We start from the raw sequence: 25,869 nt of genomic DNA, 5'->3' as shown, positions 1-25,869 counted from the left end.
CTTATAGTTCTGCCTGGACAGGAACATTAAAACAAGGCTTATAGTTCTGCCTGGACAGTAACATTACCACAATGCTTATAGTTCTGCCTGGACAGTAACATTAACACAAGGCTTATAGTTCTGCCTGGACAGTAACATTAACACAAGGCTTATAGTTCTGCCTGGACAGGAACATTAACACAAGGCTTATAGTTCTGCCTGGACAGTAACATTAACACAAGGCTTATACTTCTGCCTGGACAGGAACATTAACACAAGGCTTATAGTTCTGCCTGGACAGGACCATTAAACACAAGGCTCATAGTTCTGCCTGGACAGGAACATTAACACAAGGCTTATAGTTCTGCCTGGACAGGAACATTAACATAAGGCTTATAGTTCTGCCTGGACAGGAACATTAACACAAGGCTCATAGTTCTGCCTGGACAGGAACATTAACACAAGGCTTATAGTTCTGCCTGGACAGGAACATTAACCCAAGGCTTATAGTTCTGCCTGGACAGGAACATTAACACAAGGCTTATAGTTCTGCCTGGACAGGAACATTATCACAAGGCTCATATTTCTGCCTGGACAGGAACATTAACACAAGGCTAGGTCTGTATCTTTACCTGATAACGTACAGCAGGATAGATCCATTCCCATACAGCACTGTGAATTAGTAACATGCTTTTGAGTACATTTTCAGAAGCCTGGACATGTCTACTGTCCCTCTTACTGAACATCCCCCTCCTCCCACGTCAATACCACACTCATCCACCCTCTCTTCTTAAATGTCAAATACAATAAGTAATGTGGAGACAATGGCTTCAACAAATGTAAAAATACTACTTAAGGGGTCTATTTCAGTATGTGAAATTACTGGGCACCTTGCAGACAGTGGCTTTAACTAGTGGTATGAGGTATTTTAGTGCTGGGCTGGAACAATAGCCTAAAACCTCAAGGTATAATTCAAATTATCTCAAACTAGAATTTACATTATCTCAAGGCAGAAATTGTTAGAGGCACTATTGAACACAGTATTATGTAATGTTGTGGTTGAGGTTTATTCAAAGGGACAGAATAAAGACCAGTATGGACAGAACCAGGTATATGTACATGTTATAGGATATATTCAGCAACTGAGTGGTTAACTGTAGCTATTGTCCGATCGATTGTTATAAAGGCCAAGCAGACAGAAAACATTCTAATGATGCAGGAACGTGTAGCAGACATGGCTCTTACTTTTAAAATAACACTGTGAGTAAGATGAGTGATAAAGGAGACACCCCATTCAACGCACTGGTTAGGGACATTCATTAATTGTGAATAATATGACTCGTTTTGAATACTTTTATGTAATTGTCATACTTTATTATAACCCCCATAAATGTAGTACATATTTCCACAATTGTGCTTGTTGTTATGTAATCTGAGACTTATTTAGAGCCTCATATCAATGTCATGGGATGTCATTCCTTTAGCACCACAGGTATAGCATAGAAATCAAGTGGTCGTTCTTATATTTCTTAATTTCTTTGTTTTTCCTTTGGATGATGTGCATATTGATTCTAGGTTGTATTACTGCACGGTTGGAGCTAGAAACACAAGCATTTCACTGCACCTGTGATTGTAACGGTTTTCTTGGTGAGAAGGAGAGTCGGACCAAAATGCGGCGTGTCTATTGCAATCCATGTTTAATGAAGTAACACACTAAACACAAACACTATCAAAACAATAAACTTAACGAAAACCGAAACAGCCTATACTTGTGTAACCTAACACAGAACAATGACATCAGGACACTAAGGACAATCACCCACGACAAACTCAAAGAATATGGCTGCCTAAATATGGTTCCCAATCAGAGACAACGATAAACACCTGCCTCTGATTGAGAACCACTTCAGACAGCCATAGACTTAGCTAGAACACCCCACTAGCTACAATCCCCATAAATACACACCACATACAAAAACCCATGCCACACCCTGGCCTGACCAAATAAATAAAGATAAACACAAAATACTTTGACCAGGGTGTGACAGAACCCCCCCCCTAAGGTGCGGACTCCCGAACGCACCTCAAAACAATAGGGAGGGTCCGGGTGGGCGTCTGTCCATGGTGGCGGCTCCGGCGCGGGACGTGGACCCCACTCAATCAATGTCTTAGTCCCTTCTCCTCGCGTCCCTGGATAGTCCACCCTCGCCGCCGACCATGGCCTAGTAGTCCTCACCCAGAACCCCACTGGACTGAGGAGCAGATCGGGACTGAGGGGCAGCTCGGGACTGAGGCAGCTCGGGACTGAGGGGAAGCTCAGGAGTGAGAGGAAGCTCAGGAGTGAGAGGAAGCTCGGGAGTGAGAGGAAGCTCAGGCAGGTTGATGAATCTACCTGGCTGGCTGGTGGTTTCGGCAGATCCTGGCTGACTGGCAGATCTGGAAGAGTCTGGTCGACTGGCAGATCTGGAAGAGTCTGGTCGACTGGCAGATCTGGAAGAGTCTGGTCGACTGGCAGATCTGGAAGAGTCTGGTCGACTGGCAGATCTGGAAGAGTCTGGTCGACTGGCAGATCTGGAAGAGTCTGGTCGACTGGCAGATCTGGAAGAGTCTGGTCGACTGGCAGATCTGGAAGAGTCTGGTCGACTGGCAGATCTGGAAGAGTCTGGTCGACTGGCAGCTCTGGAAGAGTCTGGTCGACTGGCAGCTCTGGAAGAGTCTGGTCGACTGGCAGCTCTGGAAGAGTCTGGTCGACTGGCAGCTCTGGCTGCTCCATGCTGACTGGCTGCTCCATGATGACTGGTAGCTCTGGCTGCTCCATGCTGACTGGCTGCTCCATGCTGACTGGCAGCTCTGGCTGCTCCATGCTGACTGGCTGCTCCATGCTGACTGGCTGCTCCATGCTGACTGGCGGCCCTGGCTGCTCCATGCTGACTGGCGGCCCTGGCTGCTCCATGCTGACTGGCGGCCCTGGCTGCTCCATGCTGACTGGCGGCCCTGGCTGCTCCATGCTGACTGGCGGCCCTGGCTGCTCCATGCTGACTGGCGGCCCTGGCTGCTCCATGCTAACTGGCAGCTCTGGCGGCTCCTTGCAGACTGGCAGCTCTGGCGGCTCCTTGCAGACTGGCAGCTCTGGCGGCATCCTGCAGACAGGCAGCTCTGGCGGCTCCTTGCAGACTGGCAGCTCCATGCAGACTGGCAGCTCCATGCAGACTGGCAGCTCCATGCAGACTGGCAGCTCCATGCAGACTGGCAGCTCCTTGCAGACTGGCAGCTCCTTGCAGACTGGCAGCTCTATGCTAACTGGCAGCTCTATGCTAACTGGCAGCTCTATGCTAACTGGCAGCTCTATGCTAACTGGCAGCTCTATGCTAACTGGCAGTTCTGAACAGGCGGGAGACTCCGGCAGCGCTGTAGAGAAGGAAGGCTCTAACAGCGCTAAACAGGCGGGAGACTCCGACAGCGCTGGAGAGGAGAAGGGCTCCGACAGCGCTGGACAGGCGAGGCACACTGTAGGCCTGATGCGTGGTGCTGGCACTGGTGGTACTGGGCCGAGGACACGCACAGGAAGCCTGGTGCGGGGAGCTGCTACCGGAGGGCTGGGGTGTGGAGGTGGCACAGGATGGGTTAGACCGTGAAGGCGTACTGGAGATCTTGAGAGCGGTGCTGGCACAGGACGTGCAAGGCTAGGGAGGTGCACAGGAGGCCTGGTACGTGAGACTGGCACCATCTTCACCAGCCGACTAACACGCACCTCAGGACGAGTATGGAGCGCTGACCCAGGTGCCATCAAATCCCCGACACGCTCCGTCGGGCGAATTCCATGTTTAAAACACCAACACAGCAACTCCCTCATTTCTCTCTCCTCCAATTTCCCCATTAACTCCTTCACAGTCTCTGTTTCGCTCACCTCCAACACCGGCTCTGGTTCTGGTCTCCTCCTTGGCTCCTCACGATAAACAGGGAGAGTTGGCTCAGGTCTGGCTCCTGACTCTGCCACACTCTCCCTGAGCCCCCCCCCAATAAATTTTTGGGGCTGACTATGGGGCCTCCGTCCGCGCCGCCTTGCTTGCTTCGCAAACTCCATTCGCCTATATCCTTCCGCGCACTGCTCCATCGAATCCCAGGCGGGCTCCGGCACTCTCCCTGGGTCGACCGCCCACCTGTCTATCTCCTCCCAAGAAGTATAGTCCATACTGTACTCCACTTTGGGCTGTTCCTGCCTGTTGACACGCTGCTTGGTCCCTTTGTGGTGGGTGATTCTGTAACGGTTTTCTTGGTGAGAAGGAGAGTCGGACCAAAATGCGGCGTGTCTATTGCAATCCATGTTTAATGAAGTAACACACTAAACACAAACACTATCAAAACAATAAACTTAACGAAAACCGAAACAGCCTATACTTGTGTAACCTAACACAGAACAATGACATCAGGACACTAAGGACAATCACCCACGACAAACTCAAAGAATATGGCTGCCTAAATATGGTTCCCAATCAGAGACAACGATAAACACCTGCCTCTGATTGAGAACCACTTCAGACAGCCATAGACTTAGCTAGAACACCCCACTAGCTACAATCCCCATAAATACACACCACATACAAAAACCCATGCCACACCCTGGCCTGACCAAATAAATAAAGATAAACACAAAATACTTTGACCAGGGTGTGACAGTGATAATGTTTTTCAAATCTGTGTACACAACCAATAAAGTTTGATTTGAAGTGCTAGTTTCATGTGAAAATCTCGTAGCATGCATTTTTTCCATTGTTTCCATTGTTCTGGGTGGCCCATTCAATCATTGATGGTATACAACATAGTTACAGTATGTATAGTTACAGATAATGCTACTTTTCATATAGTTACAGATAATGCTACAGTAAATATAGTTAGTTAATGCTACAGTAAATATAGTTACAGTAAATGCTACAGTAAATATAGTTACAGTAAATGCTACAGTAAATATAGTTACTGTAAATGCTACAGTACATATAGTTACTGTAAATGCTACAGTAAATATAGTTACTGTAAATGCTACAGTAAATATAGTTACAGTACATATAGTTACAGTAAATATAGTTACAGTAAATGCTACAGTAAATATAGTTACAGTAAATGCTACAGTAAATATAGTTACAGTAAATATAGTTACAGTAAATATAGTTACAGTAAATGCTACAGTAAATATAGTTACAGTAAATATAGTTACTGTAAATGCTACAGTAAATATAGTTACAGTAAATGCTACAGTAAATATAGTTACTGTAAATGCTACAGTAAATATAGTTACTGTAAATGCTACAGTAAATATAGTTACTGTAAATGCTACAGTAAATATAGTTACTGTAAATGCTACAGTAAATATAGTTACTGTAAATGCTACAGTACATATAGTTACTGTAAATCCTACAGTAAATATAGTTACAGTAAATGCTACAGTAAATATAGTTACTGTAAATTCTACAGTAAATATAGTTACAGTACATATAGTTACAGTAAATATAGTTACAGTAAATGCTACAGTAAATATAGTTACAGTAAATTCTACAGTAAATATAGTTACAGTAAATGCTACAGTAAATATAGTTACTGTAAATGCTACAGTAAATATAGTTACAGTAAATGCTACAGTAAATATGGTTACAGTAAATGCTACAGTAAATATAGTTACTGTAAATGCTACAGTAAATATAGTTACTGTAAATGCTACAGTAAATATAGTTACAGTAAATGCTACAGTAAATATAGTTACTGTAAATGCTACAGTAAATATAGTTACAGTAAATGCTACAGTAAATATAGTTACTGTAAATGCTACAGTACATATAGTTACAGTAAATGCTACAGTAAATATAGTTACTGTAAATGCTACAGTAAATATAGTTACTGTAAATGCTACAGTAAATATAGTTACTGTAAATGCTACAGTAAATATAGTTACTGTAAATGCTACAGTACATATAGTTACTGTAAATCATACAGTAAATATAGTTACAGTAAATGCTACAGTAAATATAGTTACTGTAAATGCTACAGTAAATATAGTTACAGTACATATAGTTACAGTAAATATAGTTACAGTAAATGCTACAGTAAATATAGTTACAGTAAATGCTACAGTAAATATAGTTACAGTAAATGCTACAGTAAATATAGTTACTGTAAATGCTACAGTAAATATAGTTACAGTAAATGCTACAGTAAATATAGTTACAGTAAATGCTACAGTAAATATAGTTACTGTAAATGCTACAGTAAATATAGTTACTGTAAATGCTACAGTAAATATAGTTACAGTAAATGCTACAGTAAATATAGTTACTGTAAATGCTACAGTAAATATAGTTACAGTAAATGCTACAGTAAATATAGTTACTGTAAATGCTACAGTACATATAGTTACAGTAAATGCTACAGTAAATATAGTTACTGTAAATGCTACAGTAAATATAGTTACTGTAAATGCTACAGTAAATATAGTTACAGTAAATGCTACAGTAAATATAGTTACTGTAAATGCTACAGTAAATATAGTTACAGTAAATGCTACAGTAAATATAGTTACAGTAAATGCTACAGTAAATATAGTTACAGTAAATGCTACAGTAAATATAGTTACAGTAAATGCTACAGTAAATATAGTAACAGTAAATGCTACAGTACATAGTGAGGAAAAAAATAATTTGATCCCCTGCTGATTTTGTACAATGACAAAGAAATGATCAGTCTATAATTTTAATGGTAGGTTTATTTGAAAAGTGTAGATCTGGGCTGATTCCTCACCGTTCTCATGATCATTGCAACTCCACGAGGTGAGATCTTGCATGGAGCCCCAGGCCGAGGGAGATTGACAGTTATTTTGTGTTTCTTCTATTTGTGAATAATCGCACCAAATGTTGTCACCTTCTCACCAAGCTGCTTGGCGATGGTCTTGTAACCCATTCCAGCCTTGTGTAGGTCTACAATCTGTCCCAGACATCCTTGGAGAGCTCTTTGATCTTGGCTATGGTGAAGAGTTTGGAATCTGATTGATTGCTTCTGTAGACAGGTGTCTTTTAAACAGGTAACAATTTAACGATTTGGAGCACTCCCTTTAAGATTGTGCTCCTAATCTCAGCTCTTTACCTGTATAAAAGACACCTGGGAGCCAGAACACTTTCTGATTGAGAGGGGGTCAAAAACTTATTTCCCTCATTAAAATGCAAATCAATTTATAACATTTTTGACATGCATATTTCTGGATTTTTTGGTTGTTATTCTGTCTCTCACTGTTCAAATAAACCTACCATTAAAATGATAGACTGATCATTTATTTGTCAGTCGGCAAACGTACAAAATCAGCAGGGGATCAAATATTTTTTCCAGTGTCCATCTGATTTGAGCGGTTAATCTGATTTAAGATGTAACGTAGCCTGCGCACTGTGGAGCAAGACAGTCCTTATTTAGCCGAAGGTGAAAGGTCATGTGACAGTCAAAAGTAATTTTATGACATCATTATTATGCATGTTTACATATTTGTTTACATGATTCTAAACGTTTTTACATTGTTTTGAATGTTTGAAAAAAAGTTATTTTGCATTTTCCATTTCTACACAATGCAGTTGTCACGCCTTGACCATGGAGAGCCCTCGGTTCTCTATGATGTTTAGGTCAGTGTGACTAGGTGGGTGTTCTAGTTGTTTTATTTCTATGTTGGTGAGCTGGGTATGGTTCCCAATTAGAGGCAGCTGATGATCGTTGTCTCTAATTGGGGATCATACTTAAGCTCTCCATTTTCCCACCTGCGATATGTGTGTGTGTGTGTGTGTGTGTGTGTGTGTGTGTGTGTGTGTGTGTGTGTGTGTGTGTGTGTGTGTGTGTGTGTGTGTGTGTGTGTGTGTGTGTGTGTGTGTGTGTGTGTGTGTGTGTGTGTGTGTGTGTGTGTGTGTGTGTGTGTGTGTGTGTGTGTGTGTGTGTGTGTGTGTGTGTGTGTGTGTGTGTGTGTGTGTGTGTGTGTGTGTGTGTGTGTGTGTGTGTGCACGCACGTGCGTGTCTGCACTAGTTGCGCCATTTAGTCACTTTAGTCATGTGGAATGCTCATCACACTGCGTCTTGGTCCGTCTCTCCTCTCGATCGTGACAGCAGTAAGAACAGTAAAAGTTCCTTCAATGCCAACTGGTAGATTCCAGTATCACTTTACTGAACAATTCATTAATTAATTGACTCATTCATTAGTTAATCGTGTGTCTAAGTCTCTCAAAAGTGGAGGAGGCTTCAGTGGAAGTTTAACAAAGACATGTGAATGTAATAATGCTGAATGTTTTTCTTTATTCATGTTGGCAGAAGCTGCAAGCATGGAGTCTGTTACACAGTGTACACAGGGTACTGTGTAACTGTACAGGTCTATTGACTTACATCTTAATATCTGTGTCCTGATGTCAGAATGTAACAATAACAGCATGGAGTCTGTTACACAGGGTACTACAAATCTATTGACTTAGTTCTTAATATCTGTGTCCTGATGTCAGAATGTAACAATAACAGCATGGAGTCTGTTACACAGGGTACTACAAATGTATTGACTTACATCTTAATATCTGTGTCCTGATGTCAGAATGTAACAATAACAGTGACCCACTAACTGATTAAAATATAACTAACAGACATTGAAAATATATTTGTATAACAAAATATATTTCTTAAAAAAAAGTTTAAGGAAGCAGAGGTAGACTTGTTTGATTTAAACATCTTGATGGAAAATGAACCGATGAATGAATCTCTCAAAAAGAAATGGACCACGCACATGTCTCAATAGTTTGCTGTATTCACACAATATACGTTTACCCTGGATGTACAATTTAGAGTTGAATGAACTTGTATACTAATATGAGGTTAACAACATTTACCGTGTTGACATAACTTACCATTAAAGGCAGTGAGTTATAACATTTGACAGTGTTGGTATTGATAGAAGCTGTAGACAGAGGCACCATCTAGATGACAGATTTCAGTAAATGCAAAATGTCATGTTAAGAACTTTAATCTCAATGCAAATAGGTACGGATGTATTGCTCATCTGTTTCTCCACATACGGCAAAGTAGTAGAATCATTATCTGATTCCTAACAGGGGCTTGATCTGTATTTACACTAAAGCACAGTTCAGATCACTTAAATATGTTGCACTTTTCAGTTTAAAAACAACTTTGCACCACAGGTCTTTGACTGTGTTTCTATTTTTCACTTCCTCAATTTTAAATTTCTCATAAGGAGGGATCAAAACCTCTGCCTCAAGTGACCCCATGATCGTATATTTTTCCACAGAGGCACCATAGCATGTTTCAATTTCAAAACAATTTTCAGTTCCAAATTCTGCAGCAAGAGTCTGAGAAGTAGAGGTTGAGAGGAATTTGCCAAATCTAATTTCTTGATTTAATTGACCCTTGTAAACACGTTTGGTTCCACGGTATACGGTTTTCAAACATTCATTGGGATTATTTTTTTCTTTCAGAATACGTATGGCATCAGACAGCAGGAAATGCCATGCATAGAACTCAAATGTTTTAGCTTTGTATTTATCTTTTCCCACACGAACTGCATCATTGAGTGTTTTGTAAAAAATACCAGAGTACAACTTGATTGCAACAATATGTTCAACTGTAAGTTCCCCATCAGATTCTTTGTTGTCAGTAGCATCATAATGGTCTGTCCAACGTGTTCCAAAGTCGTCCGTATTGGCTGTAATCTCATCTTTCAGGTACACCTTCACCTTGGTCAACATCGCTGGAACACAGCCCTTGTACGCATCATCGACAGATGAAAGTGCCATGTCCAGAACGGTGTCAGGCCTCACCTTGGAGAGGAGGAAAAGGATTTAGCTATTTCACATTTTTAGGATTTTAAATTCATTTTAAACATTCAGTTAAGGTATGTGACACGTGCGCACAAACAAACGTACCATTCCACTGACCATACTGAAGGTCAATGAGAAAACAGCCCACACTACAAACTTCACCATCTTCACTGCAATCTAGAGTAGACTCAAAGGTGATCCTAGTTATTAGCAGGTTACAGCTCTCTGGTGCTTGTGGCTGTGATGTTACCAAGTTGTCTTCACTTTGGTGCGCCTCCCTCCTTCCGGACAGTCATTTATCCTGTATCTGCTATTTGCATAGCTAAAATGCCACTTCAGTACAGGTCTCATTCATACAATACAAACTTGTGACGGTCTCCCATTGGCTGTTTTTACTAGTTAGTTTGGAATCTGTTGATCTTATTCCTCTGCCCTTTTTTGGAAATTGAGCATTGCCCAAGGAAGATGAAAACGGACATTTACATGCCACTTGACATCATGTTTACTCCATAACTCTATACTGAGTAGGACAAGTTTGATACTGTATGGTAGCTGAGCTTCTACTGCTGTCAGTACACAATGTGTGTTTTAGCTCGTTGCCTCTAAATGAACAAAACAGCATTACATATCTTTTAAATCTTGTTTTGAGTGCTGACACATTAATCTTATGTTTTAACTTACATTGCTGCTAGACACTCACCTATGCCCAATTACAAAAAGTAATGTATGAACAACTAATTGTAACTCTAATGTCCCTAGGCGATGTTTAACGGGGGTATCCTCTCTCTCTCTAACTCACTCATGACCATGATCCCCTTCACACTACTTGAACAATTTCAGGCTTATTCACTATTTACTCTCTATCCACTGTGGATAGACAGTATATGTTATGACAGTTAACCTGTGGATAGACAGTAGATGTTATGAGAGTTAACCTTTTGGATAGACAGTAGATGTTATGACAGTTAACATCTACTGTCTATCCACAGGTTAACTGTCATAACATCTACTGTCTATCCACAGGTTATGACAGTTAACCTGTAGATAGACAGGAGATGTTATGACAGTTAACCTGTGGATAGACAGTAGATGTTATGACAGTTAACTGCCACCCTATGGCCTATGTTGTCTCTGCCAGTCAACAAGATGGCTGCTGAAAGATTCCTTCATAACCAAGTCCCGCCCCCTCTCTCTCCTCCAACCCCACTCATGATGTTGGCCACGTTCCAGGCTGACTACATTGAAGTCACCTGCCAGATCTCACAACTCCTCGACTGTATCATATACATCATATGGTATAGCAATCTGATGCCCATTTGTTGCTGCGTGCAACTCAACTGCAATATAGTCAGCCAGGAACGAGACATCTCTCCTCGTTGTGGTTGACAGATTGAACAGTACTGAGCTCTGACCTTACAGATACAGGAAACTACTAACCCTGCTGCTGCTCTCCCTCCCATCTCACTCTGACCTCACAGATACAGGAAACTACTAACCCTGCTGCTGCTCTCCCTCCCATCTCACTCTGACCTCACAGATACAGGAAACTACTAACCCTGCTGCTGCTCTCCCTTTCTCTGACAGAAACTGTTCCTCTCTCTGGTTTTCTAGCCTATTTGTTCATGTTTGGCCTCAAGTATATTTCAAAGCCATGACTAAGTGTTACTTCTCTGTGAAACTATGTCTATAACTATGGCTCATTTTAAAGTCAACAATAGGTTTTCTATATTGTCCTACCTGCATGAAAGTGGAATGACAGTGTTGATCTGTTTAGCCACATAGCTTTTAGCTTTAGCTTCCTATTTGAGGTGTTAGTTGCTAAGGGGTGCTACTGCTGCTGCTTACCATTTTAAACCAATCAGAGAACAACCTGAGAACCTGTGGAGTTGCTTTTTAATAATGAGATGTAATGTATATCTTCTGTAGATTTACCCCAGATTTACACATAGTAGATAAAGAGGACAGGAGATATAATATATATCTTCTGTAGATTTACACCAGATTTACACATGGTGGGTAAAGAGGACCGAAGATGTAATATTGCTCAATGCTTTTCTTTGCTGGTTTTAAGTTCTAGTGCACATGACAACAAATCAGAACTTACGACCAGAGATGTCATGCCCATAGGGGAAACAGGGGCATGTGTCACCTCACATTTGTCCTGTTAAAAAAATACATACAGTACATTTGGAAAGTATTCAGACCCCTTGACTTTTTCCACATTATGTTACGTTACAGCCTTATTCTAAAATGGATTAAAAATATATATATTCCTCGTCAATCTACACAGTATACCCCATAAGGACAAACAAAAAATGTTTTTTTGAAAATGTTGCAAATATATGAAAAATAACAACTGAAATATCACATTGACATAAGTATTCAGACCTTTTACTCAGTACTTTGTTGAAGCATCTTTGGCAGCGATTACAGCCTCGAGTCGTTTTGGTTAGGATGCTACAAGCTTGGCACACCTGTATTTGGGGAGTTTCTCCTATTCTTCTCTGCAGATCCTCTCAAGCTCTGACAGGTTGGATGGGGAGCGTCACTCCACGGATATTTTCAGGTCTCTCCAGAGATGTTAGATCGGGTTCAAGTCGGGGCTCTGGCTGGCCCCGACAGAGACATGTCCCGAAGCCATTCCTGCATTGTCTTGGCTGTGTGCTTAGTGCCATTGTCCTGTTGGAAGATTAACCTTCACTCCAGTATGAGGCCCTAAGTACTCAGGATCTTGGTGGTTCCAAACTTATATGATGGAGGCCACTGTGTTCTTGGGGACATTCAATGGTTCAGACATTTTTTGGTACCCTTCCCCAGATCTGTGCCTCAGCACAATCCTGTCTTGGAGCTCTACGGACAATTCCTTCAACCTCGTGGCTTGGTTTTTGCTCGGACATGCACTGTCAACTGAGGGGCCTTATATAGACAGGTGTGTGCCTTTCCAAATCATGTCCAATCAATTGAATTTACCATAAGTGGACTCCAATTAAGTTGTAGAAACACCTCAAGGATGAACAATGGAAACAGGATGCACCTGAGCTCAATTTCGAGTCTCATAGAAGGGGTCTGAATACTTATGTAAATAAGGTATTTCAGTTTTTTTACTTGTAATACATTTGCAAACATTTCTAAAAACCTGTTTTCTCTTTGTCATTATGGAGCATTGTGTGTAGATTGATGAGGATTTAAAACATTTTTTTGAATAAGGCTGTATCGTAACAACATGAGGAAGAAGTCAATGGTCTGAATACTTCGCGAAGGCACTGTATATATTAGTTTTTTCTCTCTGTAAAACTACCAATGACAATTTAAGAAGTTGGCTTTAGCTAGCCCAGATAGGTAGGACTCCTGAGTGGCGCAGCGGTCTAAGGCACTGCATATTAGTGCTAGAGGCGTCACTACAGACACCCTGGTTCGAATCCAAGCTGTATCACAACCGGGCGGCGCACAATTGGCCCAGCACTGTCCGGGTTTGGCCGATGTAGGCTGTCATCGTAAATAAGAATTTGTTCTTAACTGACTTGCCTAGTTAAATGTTAAAAACCTCATACTGTAACTTTCTACCAAGAAGCCATTTCAGGCTATCGATCAAGTTATGATTATTTTTTTACATAGAATTAAGAGCAATGACTATGGCTTTAGATTACAGGAAAAATCTCACAATGCCTGGATAGGTGTTTAACGTATCAGTTAACCACATCTTATAATATAGGAAACTGATTCCCGATTACGCAGTCGATGACTTGGCCAGCAGCCATTAGTTAATGGCTGCAGCCTGTTTTCAATATAATTGGTCTGGAATGAGACCATTCTCTCCTCGTTGTTGTTGATAGATTGAGTGGTATTAAGCTCTGACCTCACAGACACAGGACACTACTAACCCTGCTACTGTTCTCCCTCCCATCTCACTCTGACCTCACAGACACAGGAAACTACCAACCCTGCTACTGTTCTCCCCCCCACCCCACCCCACCCCCCCTCACTCCCTACAATTAATTTCAAAGCCATGACTCGGTGTCATTACTTTGTACAACTACTGTACGTTGAATAATGGGTGAAGAACGACCACATTATCAACAATCTCACTCAGATGGGATGATTGAAGCTTCAGGTTATCTTTGGCTATTTCTTTATTTAAATCGGAGTATCTTTGTAGCCCATTGTAATTATAACCTGAGAACAAACACATTGTCTTCAAGTGAGATGAAATTCATCTCTTTATAATGGATGTGTAGGTAGTGGATAAATTGGACAGGAGATGTAATATTGCTCAATGCTTTTCATTATAGGTTTTTAGCAAAAGCTGCAGTGCACATGACAACAAATGCCAATTCACTGGCAGAAGAAAGGTTAACAATCTAAGCAAACAATGTGGGAAACATTTACAACAGGACAGATCTGACAATCTGAAAGTAGGAAAAGCTACGCTAATGTTTTCTGTATTTTCTGTATTTGTGGGAGGAGCGATGGTGGATGGGGAAGCCAGGTGTTGCACTAAAAACTGCATTTCATATTTAACTGAAAGCGGAACAGCTGTGTTGCTGTTTTGATTTTACTCTCCTTGGAGTGGTCCAACCATCTGGCATTTCAGGTCACTTTTTCCTTTCTTAGTACTCTGCAGTTTGTAGACGACGTCACACCAGAGGTCTTTCTTGTCTGTTCTCTTCAGCACCTCTGTAATTCTGAACACCTCGTAGGGAGGAATCAGCACCTCCTTCTCATGAGCCATCTGAGATGCGTACTCCCCCAGTGGGGCACCAAGGTAAGTGGTGATCTCAAAACAGGAGCGATTTCCAAAGTGTTTAGTGATTTTCTTGTCTAAAGAGCTCGACGTGAACTGTCCGAATCGCATTTCAGTATTTCGGACTCCGTGGAAAGACACGTTGGTTCCTCGGAAGGTTTGAAAACGCTTATTTTTCTTGTTCAGGATTCGTAAAGCATTGGTCAGAAGGAAGTGCAGGGAGTGGTACTGGAATGTTGTGCTGTAGCTCTTCTTTTGGGTACGAGTGGCCTCGTTGAATGACTTGAACATTTGGGAGTATTCAGTCACATACACCTGGATTGCCAGGGAATAGAGTTTAGACAGTGCTCTTTTCGGTTTGGGTTTGTAACGGGCCTCAGCATCGGTCCAAGCCTGGTTGAAATCTTTGTTTTTTAGTCTCTCCGTTTTCAGGTAATAGTCATGCACCTTCCTGAGCATCTTCTCCTCACAGCCCTTGTAGGAGTCATCAACAGAGTCTGGAGCCATGTCTAAGGGGAAGTTGGATTTTGGATCATGCAGAGGGAGACTGACCTTTAGTGAAAGGAAGAGAGAAAAATAGACAAACAGGTATGACACAAGAAAATGCAAATAAAATGATAATGAGAGACAAGATGTAAGGCTCGCCATCAGTCATAATGTCTTCACAAACTTTGTCCATACTAAACTTTTGCCTTTTATTTTGATAATAGAATCGCCCTCTCGCTCATATTCAAATGCACTCAAAATAGTGTTGTATCTTACCGTCTTTGTATCCACACCCGGAGTCCAAGCAGAGAAGACACACAGCACAGAAAAGGTTAGGATGTTGTCTCTCCCCATGACTTCAACAGCACCTGTAGTAAAACAACATGTACAGGAGGCCAAAAACAATCAGCATAACAGTACCCAACATGATACAACACAGCTTTGATATGATCAACTATTTAAAAATTGATAGGAGTTACTGCAATGCCACCATTTAATGAAGCCGTATCATGCAGAGATTACAATGAGGTTTACGGTATCTGATAGCTGGAATTACCAGACTGGAGCACGATAGAGGTTGTTTTGTATTGTTCAGCTTCAGGACGTGTTTTTGCAGACGGTCTGCCAAGATCTACTTATACCTGGTCAGAGATCTGACTTTACAACAGACATGACCACAAATCCTGTTCCCACACTGAAGCACCAAGCTAATACGTGCACCATGTCATACAGATCTTCATGTCTGCACACGTACACATGCATGAGGATGTACACAGCTCTACCTTGGTTCACCACAGGGCCATTTGCAACTAAAAGTGATGCTGCTGAGAAAGAGTTAACGTTCCCCCTTTCTGTCTTTCTCACACTCTTCTCGACCCCAAGTCGAACACCGCAATGTGTGCTCAGTTGTCATGGTCACAGACTGTCAGGTTGTGTGACTGATAATGACATCACTGGATGAGTTCCATACATTTCTCAGGAACACATAGGATTTCCATCTCTTAGAGATATTCTGTATTATAGTGGTGTCAAAACAACAGTTATAGTGTCAAAGTAACCTGTGGATAGACAGTATATGTTATGACAGTTAACCTGTGGATAAAGAGTAGATGTTATGACAGTTAACCTGTGGATAGACAGTAGATGTTATGACAGTTAACCTGTGGATAGACAGTATATGTTATGACAGTTAACCTGTGGATAAAGAGTAGATGTTATGACAGTTAACCTGTGGATAGACAGTAGATGTTATGACAGTTAACCTGTGGATAGACAGTAGATGTTATGACAGTTAACCTGTGGATAGACAGTAGATGTTATGACAGTTAACTGCCACCGTATGGTCTCTGTTGTCTCTGCCAGTCAACATGATGGCTACTGAAAGCTTCTCTCATAACCAAGTCCCGCCCCCTCTCTCTCCTCCAACACCACTCATGATGTTGGCCACGTTCCAGGCTGACTACATTGAAGTCGCCTGCCAGATCTCACATCTCCTGGATTACTGTTTAACATATCAGTTAACCACATCATATGGTATAGCGATCTGATGCTCATTTGTCGTAGCGTCAAACTCAACAGCAACATAGTTGGCCTGGAACGAGACCGTTCTCTCCTTGTTGTGGTTGATAGATTGAGCATTACTGAGCTCTGACATCAGACACAGGAAACTACTAACCCTGACAGTGTTGATCAGATTAGCCACAGAGCTTTTAGCTTCCTATTTGAGACGTTAGTTGCTAAGGGGTGCAACTGCTGCTGCTTACCATTTTAAACCAATCAGAGAACAACCTGAGAACCTGTGGAGTTGCTTTTTAATGAGATGTAATATATATCTTCTGTAGATTTACACCAGATTTACACATAGTAGATAAAGAGGACAGGAGATGTAATGTATATCTTCTGTAGATTTACACCAGGTTTACACATAGTAGATAAAGAGGACAGGAGATATAATATATATCTTCTGTAGATTTACACCAGATTTACACATAGTAGATAAAGAGGACAGGAGATGTAATGTATATCTTCTGTAGATTTACACCAGGTTTACACATAGTAGATAAAGAGGACAGGAGATATAATATTACTCAATGCTTTTCTTCATTGTTTTTTTTTTACACACATTCTAGTGCACATGACAACAAAACAGAACGTACCATCAGAAACGTCATGGGGCACGTGCACCCTCACATTTGTCCTGTAAAAACATATAGCTATACAGTACCAGTCAAAAGTTTGGGTACACCTACTCATTCAAGGGGTTTTCTTTATTTTTACTCTTTTCTACATTGACGAATAATGGTGAAGACATCAACACTACGAAATAACACGTAACCATGTACATGTAGTAACAAAAAAAGTGTTAAACGAATCAAAATATATTTTATATTTGAGATTCTTCAAAGAAGCCAACCTTTGCCTTGATGACAGCTTTGCACACATGTGTGTATGTATGGTCAAAAGACTATACCTCTCCCACGTCTAGCTAGGACTACCTCCCACCTGAAGGCCCAACTTCCTGCCTTCCTGCCTTCCTGCCTTTATCCCATCACTGACACACTTACCACAGTACGATAAACGGTCAACAGGGGGAGCCAAAACCTAAGGTGCACTAATGACAAGGGAATATATCTCAATCAGGTAATCACATAAATCATTAAGGTACGTACCTAATATTTTATCACATACATTCATATTTCATACATACATATATATATATATATATATATATATATATATATATATGTATGTATGTATGTATGTATGTATATATATATACAGTGCCTTGCGAAAGTATTCGGCCCCCTTGAACTTTGAGACCTTTTGGCACATTTCAGGCTTCAAACATAAAGATATAAAACTGTATTTTTTTGTGAAGAATCAACAACAAGTGGGACACAATCATGAAGTGGAACGACATTTATTGGATATTTCAAACTTTTTTAACAAATCAAAAACTGAAAATGTGACCAAAAAATCAGCCAGAAGGCATAGGAACTGAGAAGTGGTCTGTGGTCACCAACTGCAGAACCACTCCTTTATTGGGGGTGTCTTGCTAATTGCCTATAATTTCCACCTGTTGTCTATTCCATTTGCACAACAGCATGTGAAATTTATTGTCAATCAGTGTTGCTTCCTAAGTGGACAGTTTGATTTCACAGAAGTGTGATTGACTTGGAGTTACATTTTGTTGATTAAGTGTTCCCTTTATTTTTTTGAGCAGTGTATACATATGTATGAAATATGAATGTATGTGATGAAATATTAGGTACGTACCTTAATGATATATATATATATGTTGTTGTTGTTTATCTCCGGTAAAGACAATGACGATTCTCCGTCTTAACTGTTATCGTTAATTTATGTATTAGGGTACCTAAGGTTGGATAATAAACGGTGTTAGACTTGTTTGGAGAAGTTTATTGGTAACATTTGGGATTCATTTTGTATGCATTTTGAAGGAGGGAAACCGGTGGATTATTGAATGAAGTGCGCCAGCTTAACTGAGTTTAATCGAACAAAATGACCATTTGTGATGTAGCTGGGACCTTTTGGAGTGCCAACAGAAGAGGATATTCAAAGGTAAGGCATTTATTTTATCGCTATTTCTGACGTTCGTGGCGCACCTGCCTGGTTGAAAAATGTATTTCATGCCTTTGTATGCAGGGCGCCGACCTCAGATAATCGCATGGTGTGCTTTCGCCCTAAACCTTTTTGTAGCTTCATTTTGATGTAGGACACTTGTATTTTCATGAATATTAAATATTTATATTTCTGTAATTTGAATTTCGCGCTCTGCAATTTCACCTGATGTTGTTCCGCTAGCGGATCGCCTAGCCATAACCGGTTTAAAGAAATGGGTTAAATTATCAGAGATTCTCACATGGCACTTATGTTGTATTACTGGACTATTTCAGCCAATATGCTAGGTGTAGTTTGAAGAGAGCAGAGTTAGAGAGACTTGTACTTTCTCTTGCAATATTTTTAAAGCCTACCATTTAGGAGTGGGAAGATTCCCAGGCAGGGTCAGACAGCCAGGGAAGACCAGTGTGTGGAGCTCAGGTGCATTTTGCAGTATATTCAGTGAATGTTTCATCTTGAATTGACGGGTAGCTCAATGACAACATTAAAGCTACAGTCTGGTGTCTGGGAAATGATTGAACATGACAACATTAAAGCTACAGTCTGGTGTCTGGGAAATGATTGAACATGACAACATTAAAGCTACAGTCTGGTGTCTGGGAAATGATTGAACATGACAACATTAAAGCTACAGTCTGATGTCTGGGAAATGATTGAACATGACAACATTAAAGCTACAGTCTGGTGTCTGGGAAGTGATTGAACATGACAACATTAAAGCTACAGTCTGGTGTCTGGGAAGTGATTGAACATGACAACATTAAAGCTACAGTCTGGTGTCTGGGAAGTGATTGAACATGACAACATTAAAGCTACAGTCTGGTGTCTGGGAAGTGATTGAACATGACAACATTAAAGCTACAGTCTGGTGTCTGGGAAGTGATTGAACATGACAACATTAAAGCTACAGTCTGGTGTCTGGGAAGTGATTGAACATGACAACATTAAAGCTACAGTCTGGTGTCTGGGAAGTGATTGAACATGACAACATTAAAGCTACAGTCTGGTGTCTGGGAAGTGATTGAACATGACAACATTAAAGCTACAGTCTGGTGTCTGGGAAGTGATTGAACATGACAACATTAAAGCTACAGTCTGGTGTCTGGGAAGTGATTGAACATGACAACATTAAAGCTACAGTCTGGTGTCTGGGAAGTGATTGAACATGACAACATTAAAGCTACAGTCTGGTGTCTGGGAAGTGATTGAACATGACAACATTAAAGCTACAGTCTGGTGTCTGGGAAGTGATTGAACATGACAACATTAAAGCTACAGTCTGGTGTCTGGGAAGTGATTGAACATGACAACATTAAAGCTACAGTCTGGTGTCTGGGAAGTGATTGAACCATTCATTATTTTCCTGGATAATGTAATGTATAAATGTACTCCAAAGTGATTCTTTGCCATGCCTCATTTTAGGAGGATCGGGTGGTGACAGGTGTAAGGATATGTCGAAGATAAATGCACAACGCAGAGACAGTACGAGAATAGAACTAACGAGCAATGGAAATAGTGTTTTTTCTATAATAGAGATATATTTTTTTTATTAATTTGACCATTTAAAAAAACAAGCACACAATAAACTTAAAAGCCATACATGCACATTAATAAAATCATTGAGGCAACACACAATAAAGTCTGGGACTTATTTCCATTGTGGTCCTCTTGAGACAAGATCAAACACAGTTAAAAACAGTATGGCAGTGAATAATAAAACACAAACAGAGAGGAAGAACATCTCATCATTCTAGTTACATCATGGGGATTATTCATATGGGCACAGAGGACATCAAAGATATTTTTATTTGATTTTTAAAGCTGCCCAGAGAGGGGGATGTTTTTATGGGCAGAGGCAACTCATTCCATTCTGAGGCTCCAGTATACAAGAAAGTACCTTTCGCAGCATTACTCCTGAACCTGGTGCTGTGATTATCAAACTTTTATAACGTCTGGATGCTTTATATGGAATACTGTACGCCTAAAGGAGTCTGTATTGAAAACATGCCCACGTCAGGGGAGATATCTATATAGGCTGGGCTGCTCAGACCTGGCCCTGGGGGTCTGCTGTACTGTTGTCACTCTGGACTTGGCCCAACACACCTCAAACCAACAATGAATGTTTCACTAAGATCCTAAAGCTGAGTGGGGTGTGTTGGGTTGGTGCGCTACAGGGCCGTGGACCCCTAGGGGCAGGACAGGGTGACCCAGCTATATAGTGTGCAACTAAAAAGAGCTCTACAGTACTATTAGGCCTATGATATTAATTATATAGAGGGTGTACTGTTCCTGTGTGTTAATTTGTGTGTTTTCATTCAACTTTAATTTAATGAAGCTGCCAGTTAAGGACTTGTGAGGTGTCTATATACATGTATATACACTAAACACATTTTATGTACACAGTATATTTTACAATGGTTGATTTTTGTTTGCTTTTAGTTCCAGCCTTCAGCTCCTCACAACCCCTCCCCCTGTCTCTGAAAACCATTCAGTTCCTATTTGCCATATGTGTCAAATCGGAGGGTCTGCTGTCCGGACCTCTGGCAGTCTCTATGGGGGTGCCACAGGGTTCAATTCTTGCACCGACTCTCTTCTCTGTATACATCAATGATGTCGCTCTTGCTGCTGGTGAGTCACTGATCCACCTCTACGCAGATGACACCATTCTGTATACTTCTGGCCCTTCTTTGGACACTGTGTTAACAACCCTCCAGGCAAGCTTCAATGCCATACAACTCTCCTTCCATGGCCTCCAATTGCTCTTAAATACAAGTAAAACTAAATGCATGCTCGTCAACTGATCGCTGCCTGCACCTGCCTGCCTGTCCAACATCACTACTCTGGATGGCTCTGACTTAGAATACGTGGACAACTACAAATACCTAGGTGTCTGGTTAGACTGTAAACTCTCCTTCCAGACCCACATCAAACATCTCCAATCCAAAGTTAAATCTAGAATTGGCTTCCTATTTCGCAACAAAGCATCCTTCACTCATGCTGCCAAACATACCCTCGTAAAACTGACCATCCTACCAATCCTCGACTTCAGCGATGTCATTTACAAAATAGCCTCCAATACCCTACTCAACAGACTGGATGCAGTCTATCACAGTGCCATCCGTTTTGTCACCAAAGCCCCATATACCCACTGGCTCCATGTCATCTACAAGACCCTGCTAGGTAAAGTCCCCCCTTATCTCAGCTCGCTGGTCACCATAGCAGCACCCACCTGTAGCATGCGCTCCAGCAGAACTACTGTTTTAAAAGGATATAAAACAGTAGTTCTCTAGGAGGAGGGTTGTTCCACCTCTGGTGTAAAAGGATATAAACAGTAGTTCTCCAGGAGGAGGGTTGTTCCACCTCTGGTGTAAAAGGATATAAAACAGTAGTTCTCCAGGAGGAGGGTTGTTCCACCTCTGGTGTAAAAGGATATAAAACAGTAGTTCTCCAGGAGGAGGGTTGTTCCACCTATGATGTAAAAGGATATAAAACAGTAGTTCTCCAGGAGGAGGGTTGTTCCACCTATGATGTAAAAGGATATAAACAGTAGTTCTCCAGGAGGAGGGTTGTTCACCTCTGGTGTAAAAGGATATAAACAGTAGTTCTCCAGGAGGAGGGTTGTTCACCTCTGGTGTAAAAGGATATAAACAGTAGTTCTCCAGGAGGAGGGTTGTTCACCTCTGGTGTAAAAGGATATAAACAGTAGTTCTCCAGGAGGAGGGTTGTTCCACCTATGATGTAAAAGGATATAAACAGTAGTTCTCCAGGAGGAGGGTTATTCACCTCTGGTGTAAAAGGATATAAACAGTAGTTCTCCAGGAGGAGGGTTGTTCCACCTATGATGTAAAAGGATACAACACCGTAGTTCTCCAGGAGGAGGGTTGTTCCACCTCTCATGTAAAAGGATACAAAACCGTAGTTCTCCAGGAGGAGGGTTGTCCAGCTCTGATGTAAAAGGATACAAAACCATAGTTCTCCAGGAGGAGGGTTGTTCCACCTCTGATGTAAAAGGATACAAAACCGTAGTTCTCCAGGAGGAGGGTTGTCCACCTATGATGTAAAAGGATATAAACAGTAGTTCTCCAGGAGGAGGGTTGTCCACCTCTGGTGTAAAAGGATACAAATAAACTTTCCTCTTCTTCTCTTGCAGTTTGTGTGCTCTTTTATACAGGTTTGCACTGTGGGTAGCAATGTAAACCCTGTCTCAGAGACACATATGGAATAGAACATACATTTGCATGAACATCAGGCGTCTTTAAGATGCTGCATCTGTCTGCAAGGCAGTCACAGCCTCTCCTCAGTGCTTCTGAGAAATTACACTTATATAGAGAACCCATCACACAAAAACAGACACACACACACACATATACCCCCACACAGGCAGGACACACCATACAGCTTCTGAGAATTGTTTGTTCATACTTCTTTCATACTGAGCTATGTGTGAACATGACTAACAGCAACACCACTGCTGATACTGAGAAAAGGTGTGTGTGTTCGTGTTTGTGTGTGTGCTTGCGTATTAGTACTGAGAGACCATTAAACGTCATAATCTTTCCCCTCTATTCAAGGACCAATAACCAAAATACCACTAATCAATCAATTGATTGATCGATCAGTCGATATATCAACCAATCAATTAATCAACTATCAGGGAATAAGCAAAACAGCAATAAGGCAAATCTTGAGGCCCCAAGTATACAATTTGGAGCCAATCAAGGACAGCAGAGGCGGGGCACCACCTGCTATGAGAATCGGCTGGTGATGGGTGACATGCCTGTGGGCCAATCAGGGCAGGGCACGTTGTGAAGATATGTCCATTGAGGTATGTGTATTACAGAATAAACCAGGTACCGCTTGTAGACTTCTTTCTCTGTTGGTCTCTACCCAGTTCTTATTGTCCTTTCTGATTTCTATCTTATTGGAGACAAAATGTCTGGGGGGGTGTAAAGCAAGACAGTACAGTAAATATCCCCCCCACCAGTCGGTAGTTTCCAGTATCCCTTTATTGGACAATTCAACGTGTGTCATGTTATATTACATCTTAATCAGTGGCCCATGTAATGTTGTATCTTCAGACAGTCTAAATGTAGTACAGTGAAAGTGATAACTAAAAGGACGAGACATACTGTAGTCAAGCTCAATGATTTTCTTTATTAATTTTGCCACAAGCTGCAGAAGGTATATAAGTGCTTTAAAATCTCCTATGGAGTCTGATACACAGGTTAATACAAACATCTTAATAATCACTATTTCTGGTAGTCAGGATGAGGTTTGTATTTAACATTCACCAATGAACCAATTAACTTACTACATTAAAATCTTTAGACAGTAAAAACACATTGTTTGGCTTTAAGAGGATAAGCAGCCTGAATGTTTGTCCCTGGATATAATTTAAATCAATGACTCAAGATCAAGAGATTTTCTCAGTTAATCATTTTTTACCTAAACAGTTTGCAATTCAGGTTACTCCGGGGCTTGGGGATACTCTTTAGTGTGTACACAACATCGCACCAAAGGTTTTTATAATTCTCTTTCTTCAGCACGGCAGTAACTCTGAACACTTCATACGGTGGAATCAACACCTCCTTTTCATGATTCCCCAGTTTGGGGAAGGACTTCAGGTCAGCGCCAAAACATGTCTTTATCTCAAAGCAAGACTTATCTCCAAATCTTGTACTAATTCCCTTGTCGAGAGAGCTGGAGGCAAAAAAGCCAAATCTGATTACTTTGTTAACTTTACTAACAAACTCCATGTTGGTTCTTCGATACGTGGTGTGACAGGACTTTTGGTTCAGTTTCAGGAGGCGAATGGCGTCAGTCAGAAGGAAATGAAGGGAGTGGAAGGGGAAGGAGGTGGTGTACTCTGTTCTACTGGTCCGGACTGCTTGGTTGAACACTGGGTATATCTCAGGTACCTCTGCTGAGTAAGCACAGATAGCCTTGATATGATCATGTGTAAGTTCTTTAGGATTGTACTTGGACTTGTCCTTTTGGAATCGTTTCTTCACTTTCTCAATAGTTGCACATCCTTCTGCCTTCATCCAGGCTTGTTTGAAGATCCCCTCAGTGGAGTTTTCATTTGGAAGATATTCCTCCTGCACCTTCTTGTACATTTTTTCAGTGCAGTGTTTGTACTTGTCGTCAACAGAGTTAGGGACCATGTCTAAGGGTACAGAGAAATTGAGACCAGGCTGACGAAGATGAACCTTTCAGACAATATGGGGGGAAAAAATAGAATTTATTAAATTAATTTAAATTCCGTCTCTCTCTCTCGTTGTTGATTTATTTTCTTTCTTTCTCAAGTACAGTCTAAATAGTGTAGTGTCTTACCATCTTGGAGTCCACACCCAAAGTCCAAGCCGGGACGAATAACATCACAGTAAAGGTTAGGATCTTGAGTCTTGCCATGATGTCAAAATGTATTGGTCCAATGTCAACTTGTAATGGAGATGAATTGTCTTTTAAGATACAGAATCAGCATTCAAATGTTCAACTTTCAGGGGGTCTTGTTATACCAGGGGTGCTTATTTTCACAGTCCCTCTTCTCTTGCTGAGAACAGACACCTACAGGCACAAGTACCCCTCAAACCACAACCCCATTACCACAGTACACACACACTTTTTCTCAGTATCAGCAGTGGTGTTGCTGGTGTTAGTCATGTTCACACATAGCTCCCCGGGTGCCGATAACGTCGATTAAGGTAGCCCCCTGCACATCTCTGATTCAGAATAGTTGGTTTAAATGTGGAATACACATTTCGGTTGAATGCATTCAGTTGTGCAACTGACTAGGTATTACCTTTCCCTTCACATACTCACACATATACTGTACAGTGTGGTGCCAGGTTGGGACAAAATCCTGCAGTACCTGCTGCACTGAAGAAATAAGGTTGCTTACCCCTGGCCTAGACTAAGCTTGTCTGTCAATCGTTCCTTTAGCTGGTTGAATTAAATACTGCCCTCTTCTGGCTGCTGTGAGGAAAGCACCGTGTCAATACACTAAAGCAGGGTTTACCAAACTCGCTCCATGGGACCCCAAAGGGTGCACGTTTGGGTTTTTTCCCCTAGCTCTATACAGTTGATTCAACTAATCATCAAGGTTTGATCATTTGAAACGGCTGTGTAGTGCTCTTGCAAAAACCAAAAAGTGCACTCCTTTGGGTCCCGACAACCGAGTTTGGGAAA

General features: G+C 41.3%; 2 protein-coding genes across 2 annotated transcripts; both read right to left on the bottom strand.

Annotated features, from left to right (window-relative positions):
• Positions 1–13,800: 13,800 nt before the first annotated feature.
• LOC110516047 (erythroblast NAD(P)(+)--arginine ADP-ribosyltransferase-like) lies at positions 13,801–16,204 on the bottom strand. Its single transcript, XM_036953887.1, has 3 exons — positions 15,596–16,204; positions 15,316–15,407; positions 13,801–15,105 (listed from the first exon to the last, which is right to left on the bottom strand). Exons 2-3 carry the CDS (start codon positions 15,391–15,393, stop codon positions 14,365–14,367), a joined length of 819 nt encoding a protein of 272 aa, XP_036809782.1. The 5' UTR covers positions 15,394–15,407; positions 15,596–16,204; the 3' UTR covers positions 13,801–14,364.
• Positions 16,205–23,824: 7,620 nt separating this feature from the next.
• LOC118941385 (erythroblast NAD(P)(+)--arginine ADP-ribosyltransferase-like) lies at positions 23,825–25,150 on the bottom strand. Its single transcript, XM_036953885.1, has 2 exons — positions 25,015–25,150; positions 23,825–24,890 (listed from the first exon to the last, which is right to left on the bottom strand). Exons 1-2 carry the CDS (start codon positions 25,090–25,092, stop codon positions 24,123–24,125), a joined length of 846 nt encoding a protein of 281 aa, XP_036809780.1. The 5' UTR covers positions 25,093–25,150; the 3' UTR covers positions 23,825–24,122.
• Positions 25,151–25,869: the final 719 nt, after the last annotated feature.

Source organism: Oncorhynchus mykiss, chromosome 19 (genome assembly GCF_013265735.2).
Source record: "Oncorhynchus mykiss isolate Arlee chromosome 19, USDA_OmykA_1.1, whole genome shotgun sequence".
Classification (NCBI taxonomy): domain Eukaryota; kingdom Metazoa; phylum Chordata; class Actinopteri; order Salmoniformes; family Salmonidae; genus Oncorhynchus; species Oncorhynchus mykiss.
The sequence above is the reverse complement of the archived record's forward strand: the minus strand, read 5'-3'. Positions and strand labels throughout refer to the sequence as shown.

What these genes read in the sequence shown, in the direction of transcription:
- LOC110516047 (XM_036953887.1), bottom strand. Translation starts at nt 15,393, where the DNA reads ATGGGGAGAGACAACATCCTAACCTTTTCTGTGCTGTGTGTCTTCTCT. An exon ending in CGGGTGTGGATACAAAGACG is followed by an intron (nt 15,106 to 15,315) that starts GTAAGATACAAC and finishes CTTTCACTAAAG; the next exon opens with GTCAGTCTCCCTCTGCATGA.
- LOC118941385 (XM_036953885.1), bottom strand. Translation starts at nt 25,092, where the DNA reads ATGGCAAGACTCAAGATCCTAACCTTTACTGTGATGTTATTCGTCCCG. An exon ending in TGGGTGTGGACTCCAAGATG is followed by an intron (nt 24,891 to 25,014) that starts GTAAGACACTAC and finishes ATTGTCTGAAAG; the next exon opens with GTTCATCTTCGTCAGCCTGG.